Source organism: Aphelocoma coerulescens, chromosome 18, assembly GCF_041296385.1.
Source record: "Aphelocoma coerulescens isolate FSJ_1873_10779 chromosome 18, UR_Acoe_1.0, whole genome shotgun sequence".
Taxonomy (NCBI): domain Eukaryota; kingdom Metazoa; phylum Chordata; class Aves; order Passeriformes; family Corvidae; genus Aphelocoma; species Aphelocoma coerulescens.
In genome coordinates, this window is record NC_091031.1 from 2,639,499 (window position 1) to 2,660,808 (window position 21,310).

The 21,310-nt window shown below is 53.7% G+C and overlaps 2 protein-coding genes across 4 annotated transcripts in view; one reads left to right on the plus strand and one right to left on the minus strand.

Moving 5' to 3' along the window:
• The window catches only part of ARSG (arylsulfatase G), a 25,945-nt gene extending 20,896 nt beyond the window's left edge, over positions 1-5,049 (minus strand). For both annotated transcript variants that reach the window (XM_069032452.1, XM_069032451.1), the window contains exon 1: positions 4,674-5,049. The gene's annotated coding sequence lies outside the window, so the exon portion shown is untranslated. The remainder of the gene's footprint in view (positions 1-4,673) is intronic.
• Positions 3,754-12,907, plus strand: SLC16A6 (solute carrier family 16 member 6). 2 transcript variants are annotated; one of them, XM_069032453.1, is made up of 6 exons: positions 3,754-3,897; positions 6,159-6,400; positions 7,008-7,151; positions 7,878-8,006; positions 8,926-9,747; positions 10,314-12,907. In XM_069032453.1, the coding sequence occupies exons 2-6, from the start codon at positions 6,166-6,168 to the stop codon at positions 10,559-10,561; spliced, it is 1,578 nt and encodes a 525-aa protein (XP_068888554.1). In that variant the 5' UTR covers positions 3,754-3,897; positions 6,159-6,165; the 3' UTR covers positions 10,562-12,907. The 2 variants fall into 2 exon arrangements, with proteins under 2 accessions (XP_068888554.1, XP_068888555.1); XM_069032454.1 differs by lacking the exons at positions 3,754-3,897; positions 6,159-6,400 and having other exon boundaries at positions 7,067-7,151; positions 7,752-8,006.
• The last annotated feature ends 8,403 nt before the right edge of the window (positions 12,908-21,310 follow it).

The window sequence follows — 21,310 nt, forward strand, 5'->3', positions numbered from 1 at the left end:
AAAGTTTACGAATCTTGGGGCCAGCATGATCATTTTCACATTTTTCACATTCTTTCACATTTTCACACCTGAAAAATGCAAAGCAGTGGCTGGAGCCCAGAAAAATCAGCAGCCCTTTGAAGCACACCCAGCTGTGCCAAGCTATTCCCTGCCAGCTCCCAGGGCTCATAACCCACCCAGGGTGTCCCAGCTCTGATCTCCAGCCCAAACCCACCCTAGTGGCCCTGCTGAAAGCCCCAGCAGGATCCCCATCCTGGCCACCAGGAGCAGAGATATAAGGACACAGCAAGGGATGAGAAATTCAAACTGGGGCAGGTACCCGCTGTTATCCAGGACCACACCAGGAGCTCCCAGTGTCTCTCCTCTTACCAGCTGGAAAAGTCAGGGAAACTGAGGCAGGCAAGCAGAAGTGATGGCTCAGGCTCTGCTGATCCCACAGTGGGATGGGACACATCCCCATGGTGAGGTTCCTGGTGCTGACCCCACTGGAGGATGTCCAACCACAGCCTGGAGGGGGTGGATGGCGGGGCAGACAGGCTTTAGGGGGCAGAAAAATATATCTATGTTTTGTTTGCAATTCAAGCTTGCAGAGATTTTGATTTGGGCAGGGAAGGGCAGCAGGTACCTGGTGAGGGGTCTGCCCGTGGGGCAGAGGGGGCAGGAGCTCTGTCTGCCCCGTTGGGCCTCCCCAGTGCTGACATGTTTACCAGCAGAGCTCCATTCCCAGCACAACCGTCCTGACAATGCTCTGAACCGAGTCAGGACTTCATTCCAGGAAAAAGGTTTTCTGCTGGAAGAGTTTATACTAGTTCCCCTCACAGAATAAGCAGCACCGACAAAAACATACTTCTGCAGATTTACCAGGATTTCTGCCAGCTCCTGGGACAGGAGAATGTTTTTCACCCAACTCACTGCTGGGTCTTTCAGAGAAAACATTTCACATGCTGAGCAGGGCTGGGCAAACCCCAGCAGAATAAATGAACTGGAAGTCCCTGAGCCATCCGGCTCAGCGCAGGGGCCCGCGCTCCCCTGCTCTTCCCAGCCCGCCCCGTTCTCCAGCTCCCGGCTGATTTATGCCCACAGACAGGACGCCTGCTCTGCTTCCCCGTGGATTACAGAGCCCTCAAACACCAGCCATGCTCCCGGGCTGCTGGAGTTCCCGGGATGATGAAGAGGCACGTCCTGGTGCGAGCGCTGCCAGGCACGGGATGGACCCAGTGGATGTGCTGGGGAAAAGAATCCCGGGAAGGCACAGCCAAGCCAAGCAGCAGGGAAATCCCCCCAAAGGGGGCAAACAGTATGGGGGGAAAAGGATTTCACAGGGGGGCTGGGAAGCCCTGAGTTGGAGAGGCTGCAGCCACCATCCCAGTCCCCCCACAGGGCCCCTCCAGCCCCCATCGCTCCCCAAAGCCTTATTGCTCTTGGAAAGCCCAAAGGAAAGGAATGGGAAGGTGAGGCAGAGACAGATGGAAAGGACTGACAAGAAATACCAAGGAGCAAATCGCTTTGGGTTTTTCATGCCAGAGATATTTGCATTCTTATTTCTCCCCTGGAGGCACAAACCTCTTTTGTTGTCCCACAACCACTTGCACTGTCTCTGCCAGGAAGAATTTCAGCACACGGAGGGTGACCCGTTCCCAAGGAAAAGCCTGTATAACGGGATATTGGCTCTGCAAGGCCAGAGTGGTGATCACCCTTTATCTGCACCCCTGAAAGGCAGGCCATGGATAAAGGGCAACCACCTCAAAGGTTCCCTCGGAGGAAGGGGTTTCCTGTGGGACAGGGAGATTGAGGCTCTCAAGGACACACAGGGCACAGTTCCATAGCGGAGTACCCAGATTTCTGATGGATTTCTGATGGATTTCTGATGGATTTCAGCTTGTTTAGGATGGGACTGTGAGGAGTGAAGCTGCTGAAACCTCCCTGAGAGCACCAGCACTTGTTGGAGGCAGTGGCTGTTGGACCAGCATTGCCAAGAGAAACCAGCAGCAGCTTTCCCAAAGTTCCTGAGCAAAGCAACTGACAACTTGTCTCATTTTGGGGAATTTGCAGAATTTTGTCCCAGCTACTTCCTGCCCTTGGCTGTGTTGCCCCACCGGCGATCCCACTGGGACAAAGGAAGGGAAAAGCAGCAGAAGGGACTCTGGCCAAACCAAACACAGCAGCCCTTACAGTGCAAGAACATTTCAACCTGGGTGCTTTTTCCAGGGGTATGAACCAGGATCAGCAGGTTCCACATTAACCCAGAACACTGTGCTGGGGTCCAGGGCCAGCACAGGGGGCAGATCCCAGGAGGGCAGGTGAGGAGAGGTGTGGTCACCCACCCACTCTGACCCCTCTGCTGCTCCCTGCAGGTAAAAGTCACTGGCCCACAAGTCACAATGAATGGTGCAAGACTCCGAGTCCTCCTGGCAGCATCCATCTGTGCCAGCACACGGAGAGCAGGAGCAGGATGCAGCAGCAGCAGTGAGCTGAGGCTGCCAGAGCTCCAAGAGAGTTTGGACAATGCTCTCAGGGACGCACAGTGTGGGATTTTTGGGGTGTCCGTGCAGGGCCAGGAGTTGGACTCGATGATCCCTGTAGGTCCCTTCCAGTTCGGAATGTTCTGTAATTTTAGGATGACTGAACCCCTGCTCCCTCCCTGCCCATCCCTGTAGGTGGTGAGTCGGTCTCTCCTGCTTTGTTTGACTCACAAATCCCTACTTTTTAAGCTTCCTACATAAGGGACATGTTTTCCCTTAAAAATGCAACTAAGGGAGTTGGTTTCTCCTAAATTGCAACTAAGGGGAATGCTTTCCTCTTATAATTCAACCAAGGGACATGTTTTTCCCTAAAAAAATGCAACCAAGGGAGATGTTTTCCCTAAAAATGCAACAAAAAAGCACGTTTTTCCCAAAAATCTGACTAAAGGAGATGGTTTCTCAAAAAAATACAGCCAAGATGTTTCCCCTAAAAATGCAACTAACAGAGATGGTTCCCCCTAAAAATTTAACTGAGGGAGATATTTTTCCCTAGGAATGCAACTAAAAGAGATGTTTTCCATAAAAATACAACGAAGGGATAGGCTTTTCCCTAAGGAAAAAAAAATGCAACTAAGGGTGATGTTTTCCCCTAAAAAAAAAACAACCAAGAGAGATGGTTCCCCCTAAAAATTCAAGCAAGGAAAATATTCACCCTCAAAATGCAACCAAGGGACGTGTTTTCCCCTAAAATTGCAACAAAGGGACATGGTGTTCCCTAAAGATACAGCTAAAGGAGATGGTTTCCCCTAAAAATGCAACCCAGAGAGATGTTTTTCCTTAGAAATGCAACTAAAGGAGATGTTTTGTCCTGAAAAATACAAGCAGGGGGCATATTTCCCCTAAAACCGCACCACGCGCAGCACCCAAAGCTCGGAGGGGACAAACACATTGTGCCACCCCCAGAAGCAGCACCGGGGGGGGGGCTCCGGCATGTGCTCCCCGCATCCCACCGCTGCGAGCCCAGCCCGGGGATGCTCCAGGCACCGCATCCCGGGGATGCTCCGGACCCCGCCGGCGGCACCTGCCGGAGCGCCCCGTGCGGGGCAGGTGCGGGCCGGGGGCTGCGGGGGCTGCGGGACCCCCGGGGCCGCTCCGCTCCGGCCGCGCTGCACCGCCCCTCCCGCACACGCGGTGCCGCCGCTGGGCGAGCCGGGCCCGGCGCCGCGCACATGGGCGCTGCGGAGCCGCCGGCGGAGACCGGCTCCAGCCGGTATAAAAGGGCTGCGAGCGAGCACCGAGCAGCAGCAGCCGCCGCCGCGGGCAGCGGGAGCAGCAGCGGCCGGAGGCCGGCGGGCAGCGGGGCCGCCTCCTCGCCGAGGGTCGCCCGCTCGCCCTCCCGGGCCATGGGCAGCCCCTGACCCCGCCGCAGCACCGGGTGAGTGGGGCTCCCGCCCGGGGATTCCGGGGGAGCTGGGTGGGGGAGGGCTTTGTTTCCCTTTTTAATTTTTTTTTCCCCTTTTGGGGCTCTTTTTAACATTATTTTTTCATTTTTTCCAGCGTTTTCCTTCCCCACCTCCCCTCGCCTGCATCCCTGTATTTTTAGCCCGCGGCCCCGGCGATGCAGGAATCAGGGCTGAAATGTTGGGAAAGTGATGCAGGGAAGGGGGGGCCACGCCGGGCCCCTGCGCTCCGGCTTCTTCATTTTCAATTTTTTCCCCCGCCATCATTATTTCTTTTAATCTTTAAATGTACAAAACATACGCCCAGGTTTGCGGTTTCGCTGGGTTGTTTTTCCCTTTTTTCTATTTTTTTTTTTTTCTGTCCCCTAAGCGTGCTTCCTCCCGATCTGCTTTTCCCCCGATTCCCCGTGCAGTGACACAGGAATTCATGGCAGCTCCGTCCCCTCTCTCGGGGGGTCTCCAGGCACTTCCCACAAACTTCGGGCGACCGCCGAGGGTCCCGCCCGTGCCCCTCGCCCTGCCCGGCTGCAGCAGAGCCCGGCGCGGCAGCACCGCAGGGATGCAGGAGGATCCCACGCCTCGCTCCATCCCCGGCAGAGAGGATCCCCCGGGAGCCGCGCACCCGCCATGCGGCACCGCAGGAGGGGCTGCGTGGCGTGGGGACCCCCCTGCCCGGCTCGGGGACCCCTCGCGTGGGCTCCCAGCCCGGCCGAGCTCCCGCGGGGCCCCGGTGCCGGTGCCGCGCACTCGCCTGCTCCGCCGTGCGAAGTTCCCGGTGGGCTGGGGCGGCGCGGCCGGGGCCGCCCGGGCTCCCTGCGCCGAGAACGTGGTGCCGAGGAGCCGAGTCTAAAATGGAGGAGGGAAATGCCTGGTGGCTGCCGGGGACGGCGGCGCGGGGGGAGCGCACGCCGGAGCCGCAGGTCCGGGCGGGACGGGGCCGCACACGGGGCGGCCGCCCACGGCCACCGCTCGGTGCCCTCCCGGGGCGGCTGCCGGGACCCAGCGCCGGGGCTTGACTCCACTGTGTCCCGTGCAGGTGTGCGGTGGTGACTCTGGCACCCCCCGGGCGGGTGTGGCGGTGACCTCAGGACTGTCCCCCCCCAGCGCACGCGTGGCGGTGATCCCGGCACTGTCCCCCCAGTACAGGTGTGGCGGTGACCCCGGCACAGCGGACCCCCTGCAGGTGTGGCAGTGAGCCAGGACTGTCCCCCCAGTGCAGGTGTGGCGGTGATCCTGTCACTGTCCCCCTGCACAGGTGTGGTGGTGACCATGGCACCCTGCAGGTGTGGCAGTGAGCCCAGCACTGTCCCCCCAGCGCAGGTGTGGCGGTGATCCTGTCACTGTCCCCTTGCACAGGTGTGGTGGGCAGTGGCCTCGGCTCAGCCCCCCATACAGGTGTGGCAGTGACCCTGGCATTTGTCCCCCTGCACAGGTGTGGCGGTGGCCCTGGCACTGCGGAGCCCCATGCAGGTGTGGCAGGGAGCCCAGAGCTGTAACCCTGGCACTGTCCCCCCTGTGCGGGTGTGGCGGTCACCCCAGCAGTGTCCTCCCCCTGACTGTGACACCGGCGCTGTCCCCCCTGTGCAGTTGTGGCAGTGCTGGGGTTCCATGGGGAGCTCCATGTGGGATCAAAGCCACCCCTGCACACCCACAGCCCCCGGGTGACACGGGGCAGGGTGGAGGACACCCCGTGTCTTATGGGGTGATCCCCCTCCAACCCCCCCTGCCCTGGGGGGTGGCAGTGGTGCCAAGGGCTGCAGGGGAGCTGCTGGAAGCGGGGGTGTCCCCACCCCCCTTTTTGAGGTGTGGGCAGCCCTGAGCTGCCATTTTGGGGATGCAAAGCCAGGCTGGGGAGGACAGGTGCCCCAGGGGTTCCTGCAGCTCCACCAGTCCAGCCCGCGCTGGGTTCCGCGGTGGATCTTTCACGAACTGCATCTATCCACCCCCATGCACCGACAGACGGATGACAGCTCCCAGCTCCTGGGCTTGGCTGCTGGGAACAGCTCACCCGGGTGCTGAGCCGAGAGTTTCTGGTCCTGGGCTCACAGGGCACCAGCAGGAAGGAGCCCACAGAGGGACAGAGGCAGAAACATCAGCCCAACTCCCACACTCAATCCCTCGGCAGCACAGGGTCCGGCTCGCGGTGCCTTAGGGGTGCTACAGCTCCCAGGCTGTGCCTCTTTCAGCAAAATTCAGCTTAAACTGATGCCTGGCTCCCTGTCCCCTCCTTTTCCAGATCCAAAATGACGGTCAAAGCTGTAAAGATGCCGTGCACCTCTGCAAACGTTTATACTAAAGTGCCTGACGGAGGATGGGGCTGGACAGTCGCTTTTGCGTTCTTTGTTGTGGAAGCCCTGACATATGGCATCATAAAATCATTTGGAGTCTTCTTTAATGACCTGATGGAAAGCTTTGATGAAACCAACAGCAGGATATCCTGGATTATATCCATATGTGTGTTTGTACAGACCTTCACAGGTAAGAGGAGCAAGCGTTCGGTGCAGGTGCAAGGGGCAGTCGTGCTGCTGACTCAGCACGCAAGGACCTGGCACCTAGGACTTTTGTGCCTCTAATGGCTCCTTTATAAATTAAATCACAGCCATAAAGCTCAGAGGCTGCTCCACAAATGCCAAGAAATATCAGTCTCACCCTGGTAGTCCCTTTGAGCCCCGACTCATGTCCTTGGATGGTGCAGGGATATGGTCCGTGTCACTGAGCCTGACCCAGTTGTTCAGGTCTCACCAGCAAGGGGCAAAACCCAGAGTTTTCAAACCAAACTTTGCAGTGAAAAGGATTAGAAATAACTTGAGCCTTGCTGAAATCCAGTGGTGTCTGGGCATGTGGCTGCAGATTTGTCCCAGGCTGCCACGTGCTCGTCTTTAAGTCTGTTCTGGTGATTTTTTAGCACGTCCTAAATGCTGTGAGCTGTGCAGTGCTCCAAGGGTGGCTCCAGGGTGACGCTGTGCTGTGCAGGGAGGTGGCACCTCGCGCGGACCTGGGCAGGAGTATGAGAAGAGTCTCTGCAAGAGATGGTGGCTGTGAAGTTGCTGAGGTGGGTGTTGACCACGGCTCTCTCCCTCTCCAGCTCCTCTGTCGACGGTCCTCAGCAACCGCTTCGGCCACCGCTTGGTGGTGATGGCCGGAGGGCTGCTGGTCAGCACCGGCATGGTCATTGCCTCCTTCGCCCGCAGTGTGGTGGACATGTATGTCACCATCGGCATCGTCTCCGGTGAGTCACCCTGGCCTGGCCTGTCCCCTACCTGCCAAACTCTCCCTCCTGCGGCTTCCCGCGAGCCACGAGGCTTTGGTCCCCACACACGGGGTGTGCTTAGCACTGCTGCCCCTCCTGAGCTGATCCCGGAGCGGGGATGGGCCCCAGGCTTGGCTTTGTGCCCTGTCTCACCCCGGGCATCACCCTGGACCCGGTCCTGCACTCGTGCAGCTGCACCGGTACTTCTGATGGACTGGGATTGCTGGGGAGACCAAAGCTGTGCCCGGGATCAAATTCTCTGATGCTCCCTCTGTCTCTGGTTTCTTTTCCTGGTACTTTTCCCCCTCTCCAGCTTGGCCTGGGTGTCCTGCTCATGTCTGTGGCCAGGAGCTTGCCTAGCTTAAGGGAACAGTTGCTATAGGCTCAAATACTTTAAGCAGATGAGGTCCTCAAAGTGGGCCCTGCTGGCTGTTTGGGAGCAGAAGGCATTATCTAGCAGGTTTGGGAGGCTGGGACTCTTGATTTGGGTTTTTACTTTCCTTTTTTTCTTTTTTTTCTTTTCCTCCCTCAAATTTACAAAAAAATAACATTCTGGTTTCCCCAATGATTTTCTTCCAGGGTGACTTGCTGTTGGCCGAAATGATACTGTAATGACCACCAGGAAAGCCGACTTAACATGTTCTTGCATCGGTGTTTCCCCCTCCTTTACTTGTTGTTATGGCAATTTTTGGCATTTATTCACAGGCCTGGGATACTGCCTCTCCTTCCTCCCGACTGTCACCATTTTATCACAGTATTTTGACAAAAGACGCTCGCTGGTCACAGCGGTGGCATCCACAGGGGAATGTTTCGCTGTCTTCTCCTTCGCACCAGGTACGGTGCCCACATGCTGGGAGTCCTTACGTGCCATGCCCAAGGCACAGCGCTGTTGCCATCCTTTCCCCAAGCAAACGGGAGCCAGAGGCCGAGTCGGTGCCCACAGGTGGTTGCTCACGTGCCCGTGGCACTCGTGCCCTGCAGGCAGAGTGACAAGCAGTCCCAGGGGCTGGGGTGACGCTGCCCGAGCCCCCCCGGTGTGCTGTGCCAGCGCAGGACGTGCCTGGCTGATACGCAGCCCGGCGGGCTCCCTATATAGATCTGGCAGGCTAAAAATAAGCCCAAGCAACTTCAGCTATTTAAAACACACACAGTACACAGAACTGCTCCTAAAGGTTAGTGGGCTTGTGCTCGGCACGGGCTGCCAAAGTGCTCCAGCCTTTTGGGGACCTGTCCCCAGGCGTCACGGCCCTGTCACCGCCTGCCCTTGGAGGTTTATGTGGTCTGCTGTGCTCATGTACCCTGGGCTAATACCCACTGCAAAGCTGCTTTGGGTGCAAACGAAGGCTGGTAGTTAAGCAGTGACGTGAACCTTTGAGCAGGGCTAAGAGACTTCCTCTGCTAGCTGGTTTCAGGGTGGGGGCAGCTGAGAAAGAAAACTCAAGCACTGAGTTTGCTCTCCTTCACTAAAAACAGCACCTGCTTTATCCCCAAACTTGCTGAAATCTCAAAAGGGGCTACCAAGGGGGTGGCATCTGCTAGCCAGGTGCTAAACACAGATTTTAGCTTCTGTCTGCGGCAGCAGAGGGGAGGAAGGTTGGTGCCAGACCCCTGGGCAGGAGGGACCCTTGCTCAGCCTTCTCCAGACACGCCTGGAACCCTCCAGTGGCGCATGTCCAGTCACTTCCCTGGCTGTAAATTCAATCCCTTGGCGTAACTACAGGCTTTCCCAGTTACACTTTTCCTCTTCCCTCAGCAATCACGGCCCTGAAGGAGCAGATTGGCTGGAGGTACAGCATGCTGTCTGTCGGGGTGCTGCAGCTCGGCATCACCGCCTGCGGATCGCTGCTGCGCCCCATCGTCATCAGAGAGCAAGAAGAAGTGAAAGCACAGCCTCCAGAGGAGTCCACGGAGACAAAGTACATGCTTGAAAACGAGCAAACCTGCACCTCAATAGAGTCCATAGACTCAGGAGTCGATATAACTACCTCACCCAGCAATGTGCCTGGAAAAACCAAAGCAGAGCCGAAAAGTGAAGAACCAAAGCAACACGGACAGAATCCCGTTGAAAATAACAGCACCCCTGCAGAACCAAAAAGCAAACTACTGGACTTCTCTGTGATGAGAGACTATAGCTTTATCTGTTATGCATTCTTTGGCCTGTTTGCAACCCTGGGCTTCTTCGCTCCCTCCCTCTACATCATCCCCCTGAGCCGCAGCCTCGGCATCGGCAAAGACCACTCTGCCTACATCCTGTCAGCCATGGCCATCGCCGAGGTCTTTGGGAGGATTTTTGCAGGCTGGGTTCTCAACAAGAAGCCGATCCGCAAGATCTACATCGAGCTCATCTGCGTCATCCTGCTGTCGGTAGCGTTGGTTGCCTTCCCTTTTGCCTCTGGATTCTGGGGCTTGATGATATGTAGCGTTTATTTTGGGTTCATGCTCGGCACGGTAGCGGGCACACATATTCCCCTCCTGGCTGAAGACGATGTGGTTGGCATTGAGAAGATGTCTTCTGCAGCTGGAGTCTACGTCTTCATTCAAAGCTTAGCTGGGTTGGCTGGACCACCCCTTGCAGGTAACTAAAACTTTGGTCTTAATTTTGTTTTGGAGGTGTTTGACAGCTGCTGGTGCTGGTCTCTGTCTAGAAAGTGTTCTGGCAGCACTGATCACAGCACTCCCCTAAAAGCCCTGCAACCAGTACTGGGAGTCTCTCAGAGCCAGAAGACTGCAATGCAGCTCTGCAGAGTCCCACGGATGAGGCACTGAGGAACCTCAGAGGGAAGGGAAATACTGCAGTGCTACCCTGATCCTGTTAGAAACCCAAACCTGGCATCACTTCAGGCACAAGCAGAGGCGAATCCCTCTCGCTGTGCCTGTGCCACACGCTGCAGAAAGGTGAAGTCTGGCAGAACAAACAGATGCCTGATGCATCTCGGGCTCAGCATCCCTGCGGTGCCCAGGGGCTTCTGACTCGCCTGAAGATGACACTGCCTACCCCAGAACACAATGGGTTTACTTTTTTAACATGGCATCCATTTGTCACCGAGTTTTGGCTGCAGATAAAATACAGATTAAAACCCTCCAGGAGAGCAGGGCAGGGGGGAGTGGGCTGTGGCTAACTGCTGTGAATGTTTTTTGTAGGTGTCTTAGTGGATACGACAAAGAACTACAGCTCAGCCTTCTACTCTTGTGCTGCTGGCATGGTCCTGGGAGCTGTGTTTCTGGCCCTGGTGAGGCCGTGCAAGACTGGGCTGTGCCACCAGCAGCAGCAGCAGCAGCAGGTGGAGGAGAGCACGGCGGGGCCACCACCAGAACTACCAGATGACTTTATAGACATGGATATTGGAAAAGCAGAAAATTCAGGAAAAGGCTCTGACAGCGTGGTATAAAAAACCCTGTTCCTTCTCCATCTAATGTACTCAGTGTAAGGCTGGGGGAAATGTCAGCTCTGCTCCACGTTTTAAAACTCCATTCTAAAGGGAATGTGAAATTTTAAATGTGAACAGTTGCTACCAACAATTTTATTTTTTTTTTAATATTAGACAGAACTTTTTTAACCAACAATGGAAAGCTCCATAGAAAATACGGATAGTCACCTAAGAATAACTTCTGTCTAGCATGAAGATGTGATGCACACTTGCTTTCCTGATAACAAGCATAGGTAAAGGTTCAACTGATCCCATAAATACTGACAACAGCAACAGCAGAAGCAGCTCAGCCTCTGACTGTCACCCATCCCCTACCACAAATTCCACGCAGACGAAAACCCGATGATCCGAACTGGAGACGAGCATTTCATACACCACCAGTAGCCAACTGAATCCTCTTCTGGAGGGATACAGACTCATGTTTTAGCTTGGAGGAGGAGGAGGAGGCTAGGCTAGATAGCTGACAATTAGAAACCATTGCTAATGATCTTAACTTGAATGTCACAAATGCTGGGAAATCAAAGGCTCCGTGTCTCTTTACAGCCAGTTATTACTGCACGTATTTCATAAGATCATTTTTCTTCTCCTGACCGGGATCCTTAGAACTGTTTTCTGTTCATAGTCAGATCTGATGTACTGTTTCTAATTTAACTAGTATTTATTAATTTATTCTGATATTGTTAAAGGAGGTTAGCTTAAATAACTGGAGAGGAAAAATGATCTTCTGCATAACGGAAAGCTGCCTTTACATCAATCTCTTCAATGCTTATCTTGTATTGCTTGTGAAATTGTTGGGGAAATTACTCTTACAGCATAAAGTGTAGCTGTTTTTAATAGGTAAGTCTTAAGTAACCCAGTCATTTAAAAAGGAAAAAAAAAAAATGAACTACAGATCCAGCATCTCTTTCCATGGAAAAAGGCTCCGCTGGTGCCCACAGACCTGGCACCGCTGCCGGAACCAGCCCACCCGCAGGGAGGATTTGGCCCAGGATGTCTTAATGTACCCAGAACCTTCGCTCACAGGTGCACAAGGAAATCTCTGCTGCAGCCCCGGCTGCCTGTGGCTCCCCGAGGACCTTCCCCTCTCACTCTGCTCCCCACCCCTGCCAGCCACGGGGGCCTGGGGTGGCTGTGCTGAGCTGCACGCCCTTCCCCAGCTCTCCCCGAAAGTCAGCAAGGGGCTTTTTATTTTTTGCTGCTGACTTCAGTGAGAAATGAAGTGGAGCCTGTGCATGAAGGGACGGATTAAAGACAACATTTGAGCTGTTCATTCAGTCTTAACGGGAGAGATTCCTGCTCACGGTGACACGAGCTTGCTTACCCCACCTATATGCATCTTCTTGCCTCTAGGCAACTCAGGGGGACAAATCAAACAAGTCTGTTCTGGTTTGGGGGAAAGGAAGAACCCCAAGCCACCATTTCTGTGTATTTAAGTGGAAGTGGCATCATCCATTAACTGCTACGCTGACCTGTCTGTGTTTTACCAGCCATAGAAATGTGGGACAATCTGTAAAAGAAAAAAAAAAAAAAAGAACAACCTCTTTTTGGGAAGGTGCTTGATTTGTTTTTTCTGTCTTAGATGTCCAAAAAAAAAAAAAAAGGTAAAAAAAAGAAAAAAGAAGAAAAAAAAAAGAAACAGGCACTCTTGCAACCAAGTGGCTGGAGCAATTCATCCTCACTGCCCGGGACCTGCGGTCTCGTGTCCTTCCTCTGCCTCAGCACTTTATCACGGCCAGCAGAACCTCGCTGTGTTGCACCCAGGACTGGAAGATCCCTTACAGAGAACTAGAGTTGTGTGAATCAGTGATCATTGAACAAATAACCACGTTGCATTACGATGTGCTTTTTATTTATTGTTAATTTATGATACTTCAAGCGTTTTGGTAAATGTTCTGTAGCCTCTCCTTGTAAGGTTATTGAAGTCTTTGTGATACGAGACCTCACTACAGCACTTTGCTATTACAACTGCTTGGAAGTGGAATAAGGCCTCCAGGTTTTGCGTGTGTGTGGAAGCTCCCTGTTCTGCAGATTTGCGAGGTTCTACTGTATTTAGTTTGTTTGGTTTTCTTTTTTTTTTTTTTTTGTACAAGTTTCCAATACAGATCAAATAATACGTTTGTCACTGACCTCACAGTCCGTTTCTGTTCCTGTCTGTGTCGCAGCACGAGCAGGGGAGCGAGTGGTGAGTGTGTGTGTGTGAGGGCACAGCACAAGCAGGATTTACTGATTTGTTTGTAACGTTACTGAGTGGACTCTGGAAATACTCTTAAACACTGAGATTTGCAATAAACTTTTTCTTTTTTTTTCTTTGTTTTTTTCCTCTTTTTCCCCTTTTTTCTTTTTTAATAATAAACACCATGAAGAAACTTCTCCTTTCCCTCTTCTCCATCCCTGGGCATTCCCTGGGTTTGCTGTGGGGTCCAGAGCTGCTTCCCCTCCCGAGCTGTCACATGCCACTCCTCCAGTGTGAAGTGGCTTGCTTTCCCCGCACATTGGGCAATCCCAGCTCTTTAAATGAGCTGCCTGGAAGCTGTGGATTAGTGCTGACCTCAAGGGTGCTCTTGTAAACCCTTACCCCGGGAGCCCTGATTAGAGGGAGCCTTTTCTTCTCCTGAGTGGTGCCTGAATTGGTGGCACTTGGGAGCATTACCCTCCCCTCCTGTCTTCACCAAGCACTCAATCATGTAATTATTTTATCGTCGCTCAATTGCTGAATACTTTCTCCATGCCAGGCTAAGCAACTCGTGTATCAGAAAAATCTACTTTAAAAAACCCCCCAAAAGCCACTAAATAGCAGATTAATCACACTGAAGAGCAATTTTCTCTCTCTCAAACCTAATTTCTTGATGCGCTCTTCTCTGCCCACCCCATAACTCCCAGCATCCCCAAACCCTACAAGGAGTAGTGCTGCCACGTCCCAAATATCACTGCATGCATTAGGCTTGCAAATGCTCTGCCTGCTGAAGGAATCATCACGCCACTGATGTGTATTAAGTACAAGCTGTTTTCACTCTGGTTGCAAAAGTCCTGGAGCAGAGGTGAGCCGTGCATGCGAGCAGAGCAGGCTTGAGCGCCAACACCAAAGTCCAGGGAAGTTAATCTGTCTCCAAATTCCACTCTGGCTCATTTACAGCAGTGAACAAACATTATTTGCAACAGTTTCCTCAAAAACAACCTCCCCCAAAAAAGGCGTTACAAAGGCTGCACACAGTTCACGTAAATAAAAGCACATTTAACAGGAGCACTGTCAGATGTCTCCCTGTGCAGAAAGATTTTAAGAGTCGTTTTTCCCACCTCGTTTAAATTAATTGCCTGTGACCTTCTCTGCTATCCTGGTACAAAGGCATTAAAGCCAGAACAAAATAGGATAAGGACATATTTATTCAGTAGCACTGTTCATTTATTTAGCACCCTGGTAAATAGGAGAATGTGGGGCAGGACGTGCCTCAGCAATCCGTGGTATTCCTCTCAAAAGGAGTTGTATAAACTCTTGTAGTCAATGAGGCCAGTGCTGGCCAAATGTAAATAGAGGAAATTACACAAGGTCAGCTTGCAAGAGGCCAGAAGCCCTCAGGCCGTAGGTATCTCTCCTTTCTGGAGCAGAAAGGAAGCTGGACTGAGGGGCTTTGCTTGTTGTTTTGGAGAATTTAAAAAAAAAAAAAAAAAAGAAAAACAACAACACAAACCCAACCAAACAAAAAAGACAAAAACCATTTTTCCATTTGAAATTAAAAGGAAGGGGAACCTCTTGTTCTTTTTCACTTATTTCAACAAGATGACACCAGGTTCTTAAGGGGACAAATGAATCCTTGCAAATAGCTAAACTGGGTTTGGAAAGAAAGCAAAGTAGGTGCTTACAAAACAGCTTGAATGTTTTAACGCGTCCTCTCAGATGTTACTCGTTACCATCTGAGATCATCCTGTTCCAGCTGCCTGTAGTAAACACGACCTGAATTCTCACACTGATGCAAGCCCAGCAGCAGCCTGCCCTCCATGCCTCCTTCCTCCTCAAAACTCATCCTAAAGATGCTTCACAGGTTGAGTTTAGGAAAGCCCCCATGTTTAGGAAAACATCCCTTGAACTTCTGGCTGGTTTTGAAGGCGGGGAGAGCAAGCACTGCTGCCCAGAGGGGTTGTTCTACACGTGATGGCCATGCTAAAAGGCAGGACCCTTCAGGAAGAAATTCAGGAAGAGTTAATTTCTCCATGGAAAGGGCAGTCAGGCATGGGGAGGGGCTGCTCAGGAAGTCCCCATCCCTGGGGATGTCCAAGGAACGCCTGGACGTGGCACTCAGTGCTGTGGTTTAGTTGACAAGGTGGTGTTTGATCTAAGGTTGGGCTCGATTTTGGACATCTTTTCCAACCTTAACAATTCCATTCTATGACTCCTGCTTCCCACTGGACACACACAGGGAGGGCTCCTGGGCATCCCCAGCTGCTGTTGGTCCCCAAAGCTGCTTGGCAGCCACGGTGCCTCCCACTGATCCAGGCCTCCTCTGGACATCATGGCAGCAAACCACAGAGCTTTCCCCTCCCCGGACCCATTCCCATGGACTTTTTCTTGCAGGACTTTGCAAATCCACGGCCACACTAGCACAAAGCTCACTCTGCAAATTGTACTAAGTCATCTAATAAATCAAATGCAATCCCCCCCCTCCTTCCTACTGCAGTCGTCGAGCTCCAGTTACAACAATTTGTGGTAAAATATTACTCACCAGCACTTTGGCCTGTGTGAGCAGCTCTGCCTCGGTACAGACAGCCCTTAAATCACAGCTTTGTCACAGAAGCCACAAGCATAACCAAAAGTCTCATTACACACAGACACTCTGAGGAGAATGCCAAGGAGACAATAGTTCCCCTCACTTCCTTTTGTCAGAGCTTTCATTAATGTTGTGAACGCTTTTTCTGCTTTATCCTCTGCCGAGTGCTGGCCACAGGCAGCCTGGCAGAGGAGCAGCCCAAACCAGCCCCAAAGAGCCTGAGAGCAACGAGGTGGGGTGAGTGGAGTGAGGGCAAACGGGGGTGCTGAGCACCACCCCGTGCTCCTGCTTCAGTGACCTGTTCTTCCAGCGGGGCTGGTACCTCCCATCTGCCTCTGCTCCACTGATTCACTTTAATCCCCACCGGTTTGGGCCTGGGCTGTGGGAAGTCATCACAATTCAGGACTTTAAGCGCTTCTGGGCTTTTGCCTTTTGCTGTGATGCGACAGGTACTTTTATTTTTCGCATGTTGCAAAATGAGACAAAGACCCAAATTCCGCAGTGAAGAGCCAAGGCCGTTTGTGAAATTACACCTGGGGCTTGAGGATGGCAGGGGACAGGCACAGGGGGCACCAGCACTGCTGGGGGTGGGGGCTTTGCATTCCCCCTGCTGCCCATGCACAAGCTCAGGGGGATGCTCCTGCCTAAGGTGAGCACCCTCCTAAATCCTGCTGGGCACCCTCGCAAGCACTGTTCTGGGGATGGAGGGAACAGTCCAGCTCCCCTCACTGTGCCCTAACCCCCTGGCTCCACCTCCATGCTGAGGGGAGGGAAGGTTCCCCTCAGTGGGTATAGACTGGAAATGAATGATTAAATAATGATGGATGGGGATACACGAAAAGGTCCAGTTCTGACCCTGCCACTTGGACAAACCTGCCACAGGAGCCTTTTATCACTCAGCCTTCTGGATGCCCAAACTCTTCCCCTCACAGGTCCTTGACCCCACTTCCCCTGCTGGCAGTGACCATCCCATGGCTCTGTGTCCTGGCCAGAGCCGGCCCTGGCAGCCGGAGCACAGGGGTGACGTGAGGACACTGTGACACACACGGCCCCTCCTGCTCCAGACGTGTCCACAGGCAGGAGCTGGCACGGCAACTGCTGCACCTCGACATTCCCACATTGGAGAACCAGGAGTGAGAGCTGGGCCCAGCTGGCACAGAGAGGAGGGAAGAGCAGAGCAAGGTGCCCTCCACACCCCAGCAGGGGAGCCGGGCTCGCTGCAGGACGGGATGAAGCCCTGTGGGTGCAGGATGGGATGAAGCCCTGTGGGTGCAGGACGGGATGAAGCCCTGTGGGTGCAGGATGGGATGTACCTCTGCTGCTTCTACAAAAGCAGCACACTGGGGACAAGCCAGCCTTTGCCAAGCACTGCAATGCTGGGAAACTGGAAACAGGGAGCAACAGCTTGGAGCTGAACCCCAGAAGAGCCCTGTCCTTGCCACAGGCCACAGGCTCCCTGCCTGCCCTGAAATCACTCCCTTCCCCTCCTCTTGCTGCGAGCCCTGAGCTCACCATGACTGTATCCAAACACTCCCTGTGTCAGCACCATCCTCACGCCCCAGGGCTGCTACCACAGCCTTATCAGCCCCGGCAGGCACAGCCCTGCCCTGCACTGGGGCTCTCCAGGGCTATCGGGGCCCACAGGCCCTGCTGGCCTGGCCCCACCATCCTCCCCCATGGGTGACAGTGGGGACAAGCACGGTGTTTCTGCCCAACATCAGCTGCTCGTAGCCCAGCCAGGGCTTTGCTGTGCCCACACACAAACCCCACCTGCACCTTCAGCAATGCTCATGTCCACAGAGACCCACTGGGCCTGCGCAGCTCCCCCGTCTCGGGCACTCAGCAATTCCCCACCCAGAAGAAAAATATATTAAACAAACTATACCTTGGAAAGGGTCTGCAGGCACAAAGGGAACTTCTCTCTTTCTTCTCCTGTTTGCTGCCCTTCTCCTCCTGCCTCTACTGACAGAGGTCAGAGCCGTTCCCAGCTTTGGCCAATATAAAAAGCACAAAGAACCCAGCAGGTGAACCCCCTCCCCCATCAGCACTTACAGCAAACCCTGATGCAAACAGAGCACCCAAATAGACACAAAACCCCTTCCAACCTTTAGTTCATGAAGTGTTTTCATGGAGACAGCCTCAGTCCTCCCCAGAGCTACACAGGCAGCATCACATCTCAAAGGTTTTCACTCAGCCTCCTTTGCACAGCTTTGAGTGAGTCAAGAATTCCAACCTCAGTGTTTGTCTTCAAGGACGAGACACTGACTCTGCAGCCTGACCTACCTGTGGAGTTCTCCTTGGTTAAAAGCCCCTTCAGCCCAGCAGAGAGGCCAAACTGCTCAGTGTGTAAAGTGGGAACTGGACTTAAACCTTGTATCTATGTCAAATTCTGTTTTGTCGACCAAGGAAACAATAGCAGTAAATATTAAAATGCATTAAGTCATTCTATTCCAAAGGAGTCATTTTTCAAATGCATATGGATGCACTCTGGGGTGGACTTCTAACAGCAGAATTCACATGCTTTAGAGGAGTTAATTGTTCACAGTATGTAAGGGCAGGAAGGGAGAAAAAAAGCTGATCTGTGAAGCTGAGAGCAAAAATTAGTGCTGAAAATTGCCCACAGTGGGAACTCTGCCCTGTCAGCCTGATTTGGGGCCCAGGTACAGGGGAGTCAATTTGCCAGCACAGAGCAGGAAGCGTCCTACCTGGGAGAGGTAAAGAATGGAAACCTGCCCCAATCCTGGTTACAGTAATTACAAAAAACATCCTGACACAGGAAATTAAACCTCTCACAAAAAGCACCCATTGGAACTGTGAACCTGATTTAAAAAAAAAAAAAAACAAAACAGTAAGAGAGAAACCATGTAAATAACCTGGTTTAAGTTCAAGGCATTTTCTCCTGAACATGGTGAAATATCTTAGATGCAACCAGACTTGTCTGCTCTCCCTGGACAGCTCTGGGCAGATCCCACAGCACACCCCCAACTCGATTTAGGAGCATTCAAGAGTGATGAAGACAAACATTCCTGGATACAGGCGGCTTCAGCACAGACCAAATACTGAGCATCATGTTAGCAACCGGTGTCAGCCAAGAGATACAAACATTAGCTTTCCAGAGAAGAATTTTTAGTGCACTGGTAGTTCCTTGTCAGACAGTAAATTTTAAAATAGTCCATAGTAAATGGCAGAGAGTAACCCTTTAGATACACAAGGGGCTTGCATGTGCTATGCTTCAATCCTGCAGCAGCACCTTGAGGCATTTTAGTAACCTCTCATGGTTCTCCTTGAGCACTTGTAGGGGTTTTGTGAACACATTTGGGCTCCTGTCACTGCTTCACTATCATCTCTGTGCAGTCCTTGATAAAAAAGTTTTCAAGTTGTAACACACAAAATGAAAATGAAAGGAGAAAGTTGAAAGATTTTAATTGTAATGTCAAAAGACCAAAGCAGAGTCCTTTTTGTGTCTGAAAACAACAGTTAACACTGCTGAGAAGGTTTTCAACCCTCTGAGCAACACAACCCTTCTCCTCTTTCCCCAAATACCCTCTGTAACACCTGCTTCTACTTAGCAAAACAAATAAACAGTCACTAACCACAAGTGTAACTCTCTACCACTGACATTTCTTTGCGTGTCTCAGACCACAGCTTCCTTTGGAAACCCTGAACTTATGTGCTTCTACAGTTTTTGTGTCTGTAAGGCTGTAGAAAGATGAGAAAAACAAGCAAACACGCACAGGCAGAAGCTGGTGGTATCTACAGCAACAGCTGAGACACAAACCGAGGCAGGGGTTGTGAAATGCATCCTGCGAGGAAGTCAGAAACCAGGGCTGGCTGATGGGGTGAAATCCAGTCTCAAGTGTGAGGGGACGGTTCCCAGGCAGAGGTGACACCAGCAGGGGCTGCTAACTGCTCCCAGGGCCCAGCAGGTCTGGGACAAGCACACATCCAGCCAACCACGAGGCTCCAGGGAAGCAGAGTGCCCAAAAACCTGCCCAGAGCATCCAGCTGATCCCACTCTGCCGTGGGACACCCTGGGCTCCAGGAGGCCTTGGGAATGGTGAAGCTGTGGGCTGTGAGATGTGCTCCTCATGGCACTGGTTTCTGCAGGGCAGGGGCTGGGCTCTGCACTGGGTGCCACCAGCACGGCCACGGCGCTGCGGAAGGGAGGAAGGAAGAGGCTGGGTGCAGTTTCTGTGACTGCCCAGGCTCCCTGCCCTGTGTTTTCTGTCACACTGGAGCCAGTGAATCTTGCTGTGTCAAGGGAGGGTCAGGCTGGATCTCAGGAAAAGTTTCTCATCCCAGAGGGCATCGGGCACTGCCCAGGCTCCCCAGGGAATGGGCACGGCCCCGAGGCTGCCAGAGCTCCAGGAGCGTTTGGACAGCGCTGCCAGGGATGCCCAGGGTGGGGTTGTTGGAGTGTCTGTGCTGGACTTGAATGATCCTTGTGGTTCCCTTCCCACTTAGGATATTCCATTCCATTCCATTCCATTCCATTCCATTCCATTCCATTCCATTCCATTCCATTCCATTCCATTCCATTCCATTCCACACACAGCCCGGGCAGGGTCCAGTCCCATTCCTACAGGTGGCTGGAGCCCTGCATCCCAGCTTGCATCCCCTGGCCATGCCCAGGACCAAACCCATTCCCGATTCCCCGAGTCAGGAACGGATGAAGAGCCGGCGCTGGGAAACCATCGCCACCTGCGCGTCCCTCTCCCTCCGCCACTTCCCAGCCGCAGTGCGGGGCGCGCTGGGCTCTCACCTGGCGCGACCTGGGGCGGCTCAGAGGGGGCAGGAGCAGAGGGGCCGTCAAGACGGGGCAGGCCGGGGGAAGGTCCCGTGTCCCCCCCGAGTCCCCCCCGTGTCCCCCCGTGTCCCCCCCCGTGATCCCCCCCGGGCCCCCCCCGAGTCCCCTCCGTGTCCCCCCCGTGTCCCCCCCGTGTCCCTTCCGTGTCTCCCCCCGTGTCCCTCCCGTGTCCCCCCCGTGTCCCTTCCGTGTCCCCCCCGAGTCCCCCCCGAGCCCCCCCCGTGTCCCCCCCGTGTCCCCCCCGTGTCCCCCCCGAGTCCCCTCCGTGTCCCCCCCCGTGTCCCCCCCGAGTCCCCCCCGCTCCCGCAGCAGCGCCCCGGCTGCGCGGCCCGCGCGCGCCCCCTGCCGGCCCCCCCGGGGGCTGCGGGATGGGGACAGGAGGGACAGGAGGGATGGGGACAGGAGGGACGGGGACAGGAGGGACAGGAGGGATGGGGACAGGAGGGACAGGAGGGACGGGGACAGGCGGGATGGGGACAGGAGGGATGGGGACAGGAGGGACGGGGACAGGCGGGATGGGGACAGGCGGGATGGGGACAGGCGGGACGGGGACATATGGGATATGGACAAGTAGGGTATGGACACACAGGATGGGGGCATGTGGGACTGCAACACACGGGACAGGGACACGCAGGATGGGTACAGGTGGATGTGGACACGTGGGACTGGGACATACAGGATGGGGACACGCAGGACAGGGACAGGTGGGATGGGGACATGTGGGATGGGGAGATGCTGGGCAGGGACGGGCTGGACAGGGACACACCGGCTGGGGACACGAGGACTGGGTATGCTGGTCCGGTTTGTTCCAGCGTGAATTTACAGCAGCATTGCCATTATTAATTTAAAATGTGTGCATGAGAGAGATGGAGCATATTTTATTAATCCAGCTCATTTAAAAGTTTTAAGGGACCTGCAGGAAAGCAGCAGCAAGTGATGGAGAATTTTGGGGTCTTGGTAATTAGAGCATCGCCCTTTCTGGAGGAGATTTTGGGTAGAATTTGCAAAACTGGGGAGAAAAGCATCATGAGTGATGATACACCATGACCATACTCTCAACCCTGAGCTGAAACCCTTCAGGGAGTTGCCTGCCTCCATGCACTTTTCCTAGGAAACCCTGTAAGGAGGCATTCTGGGCTTACT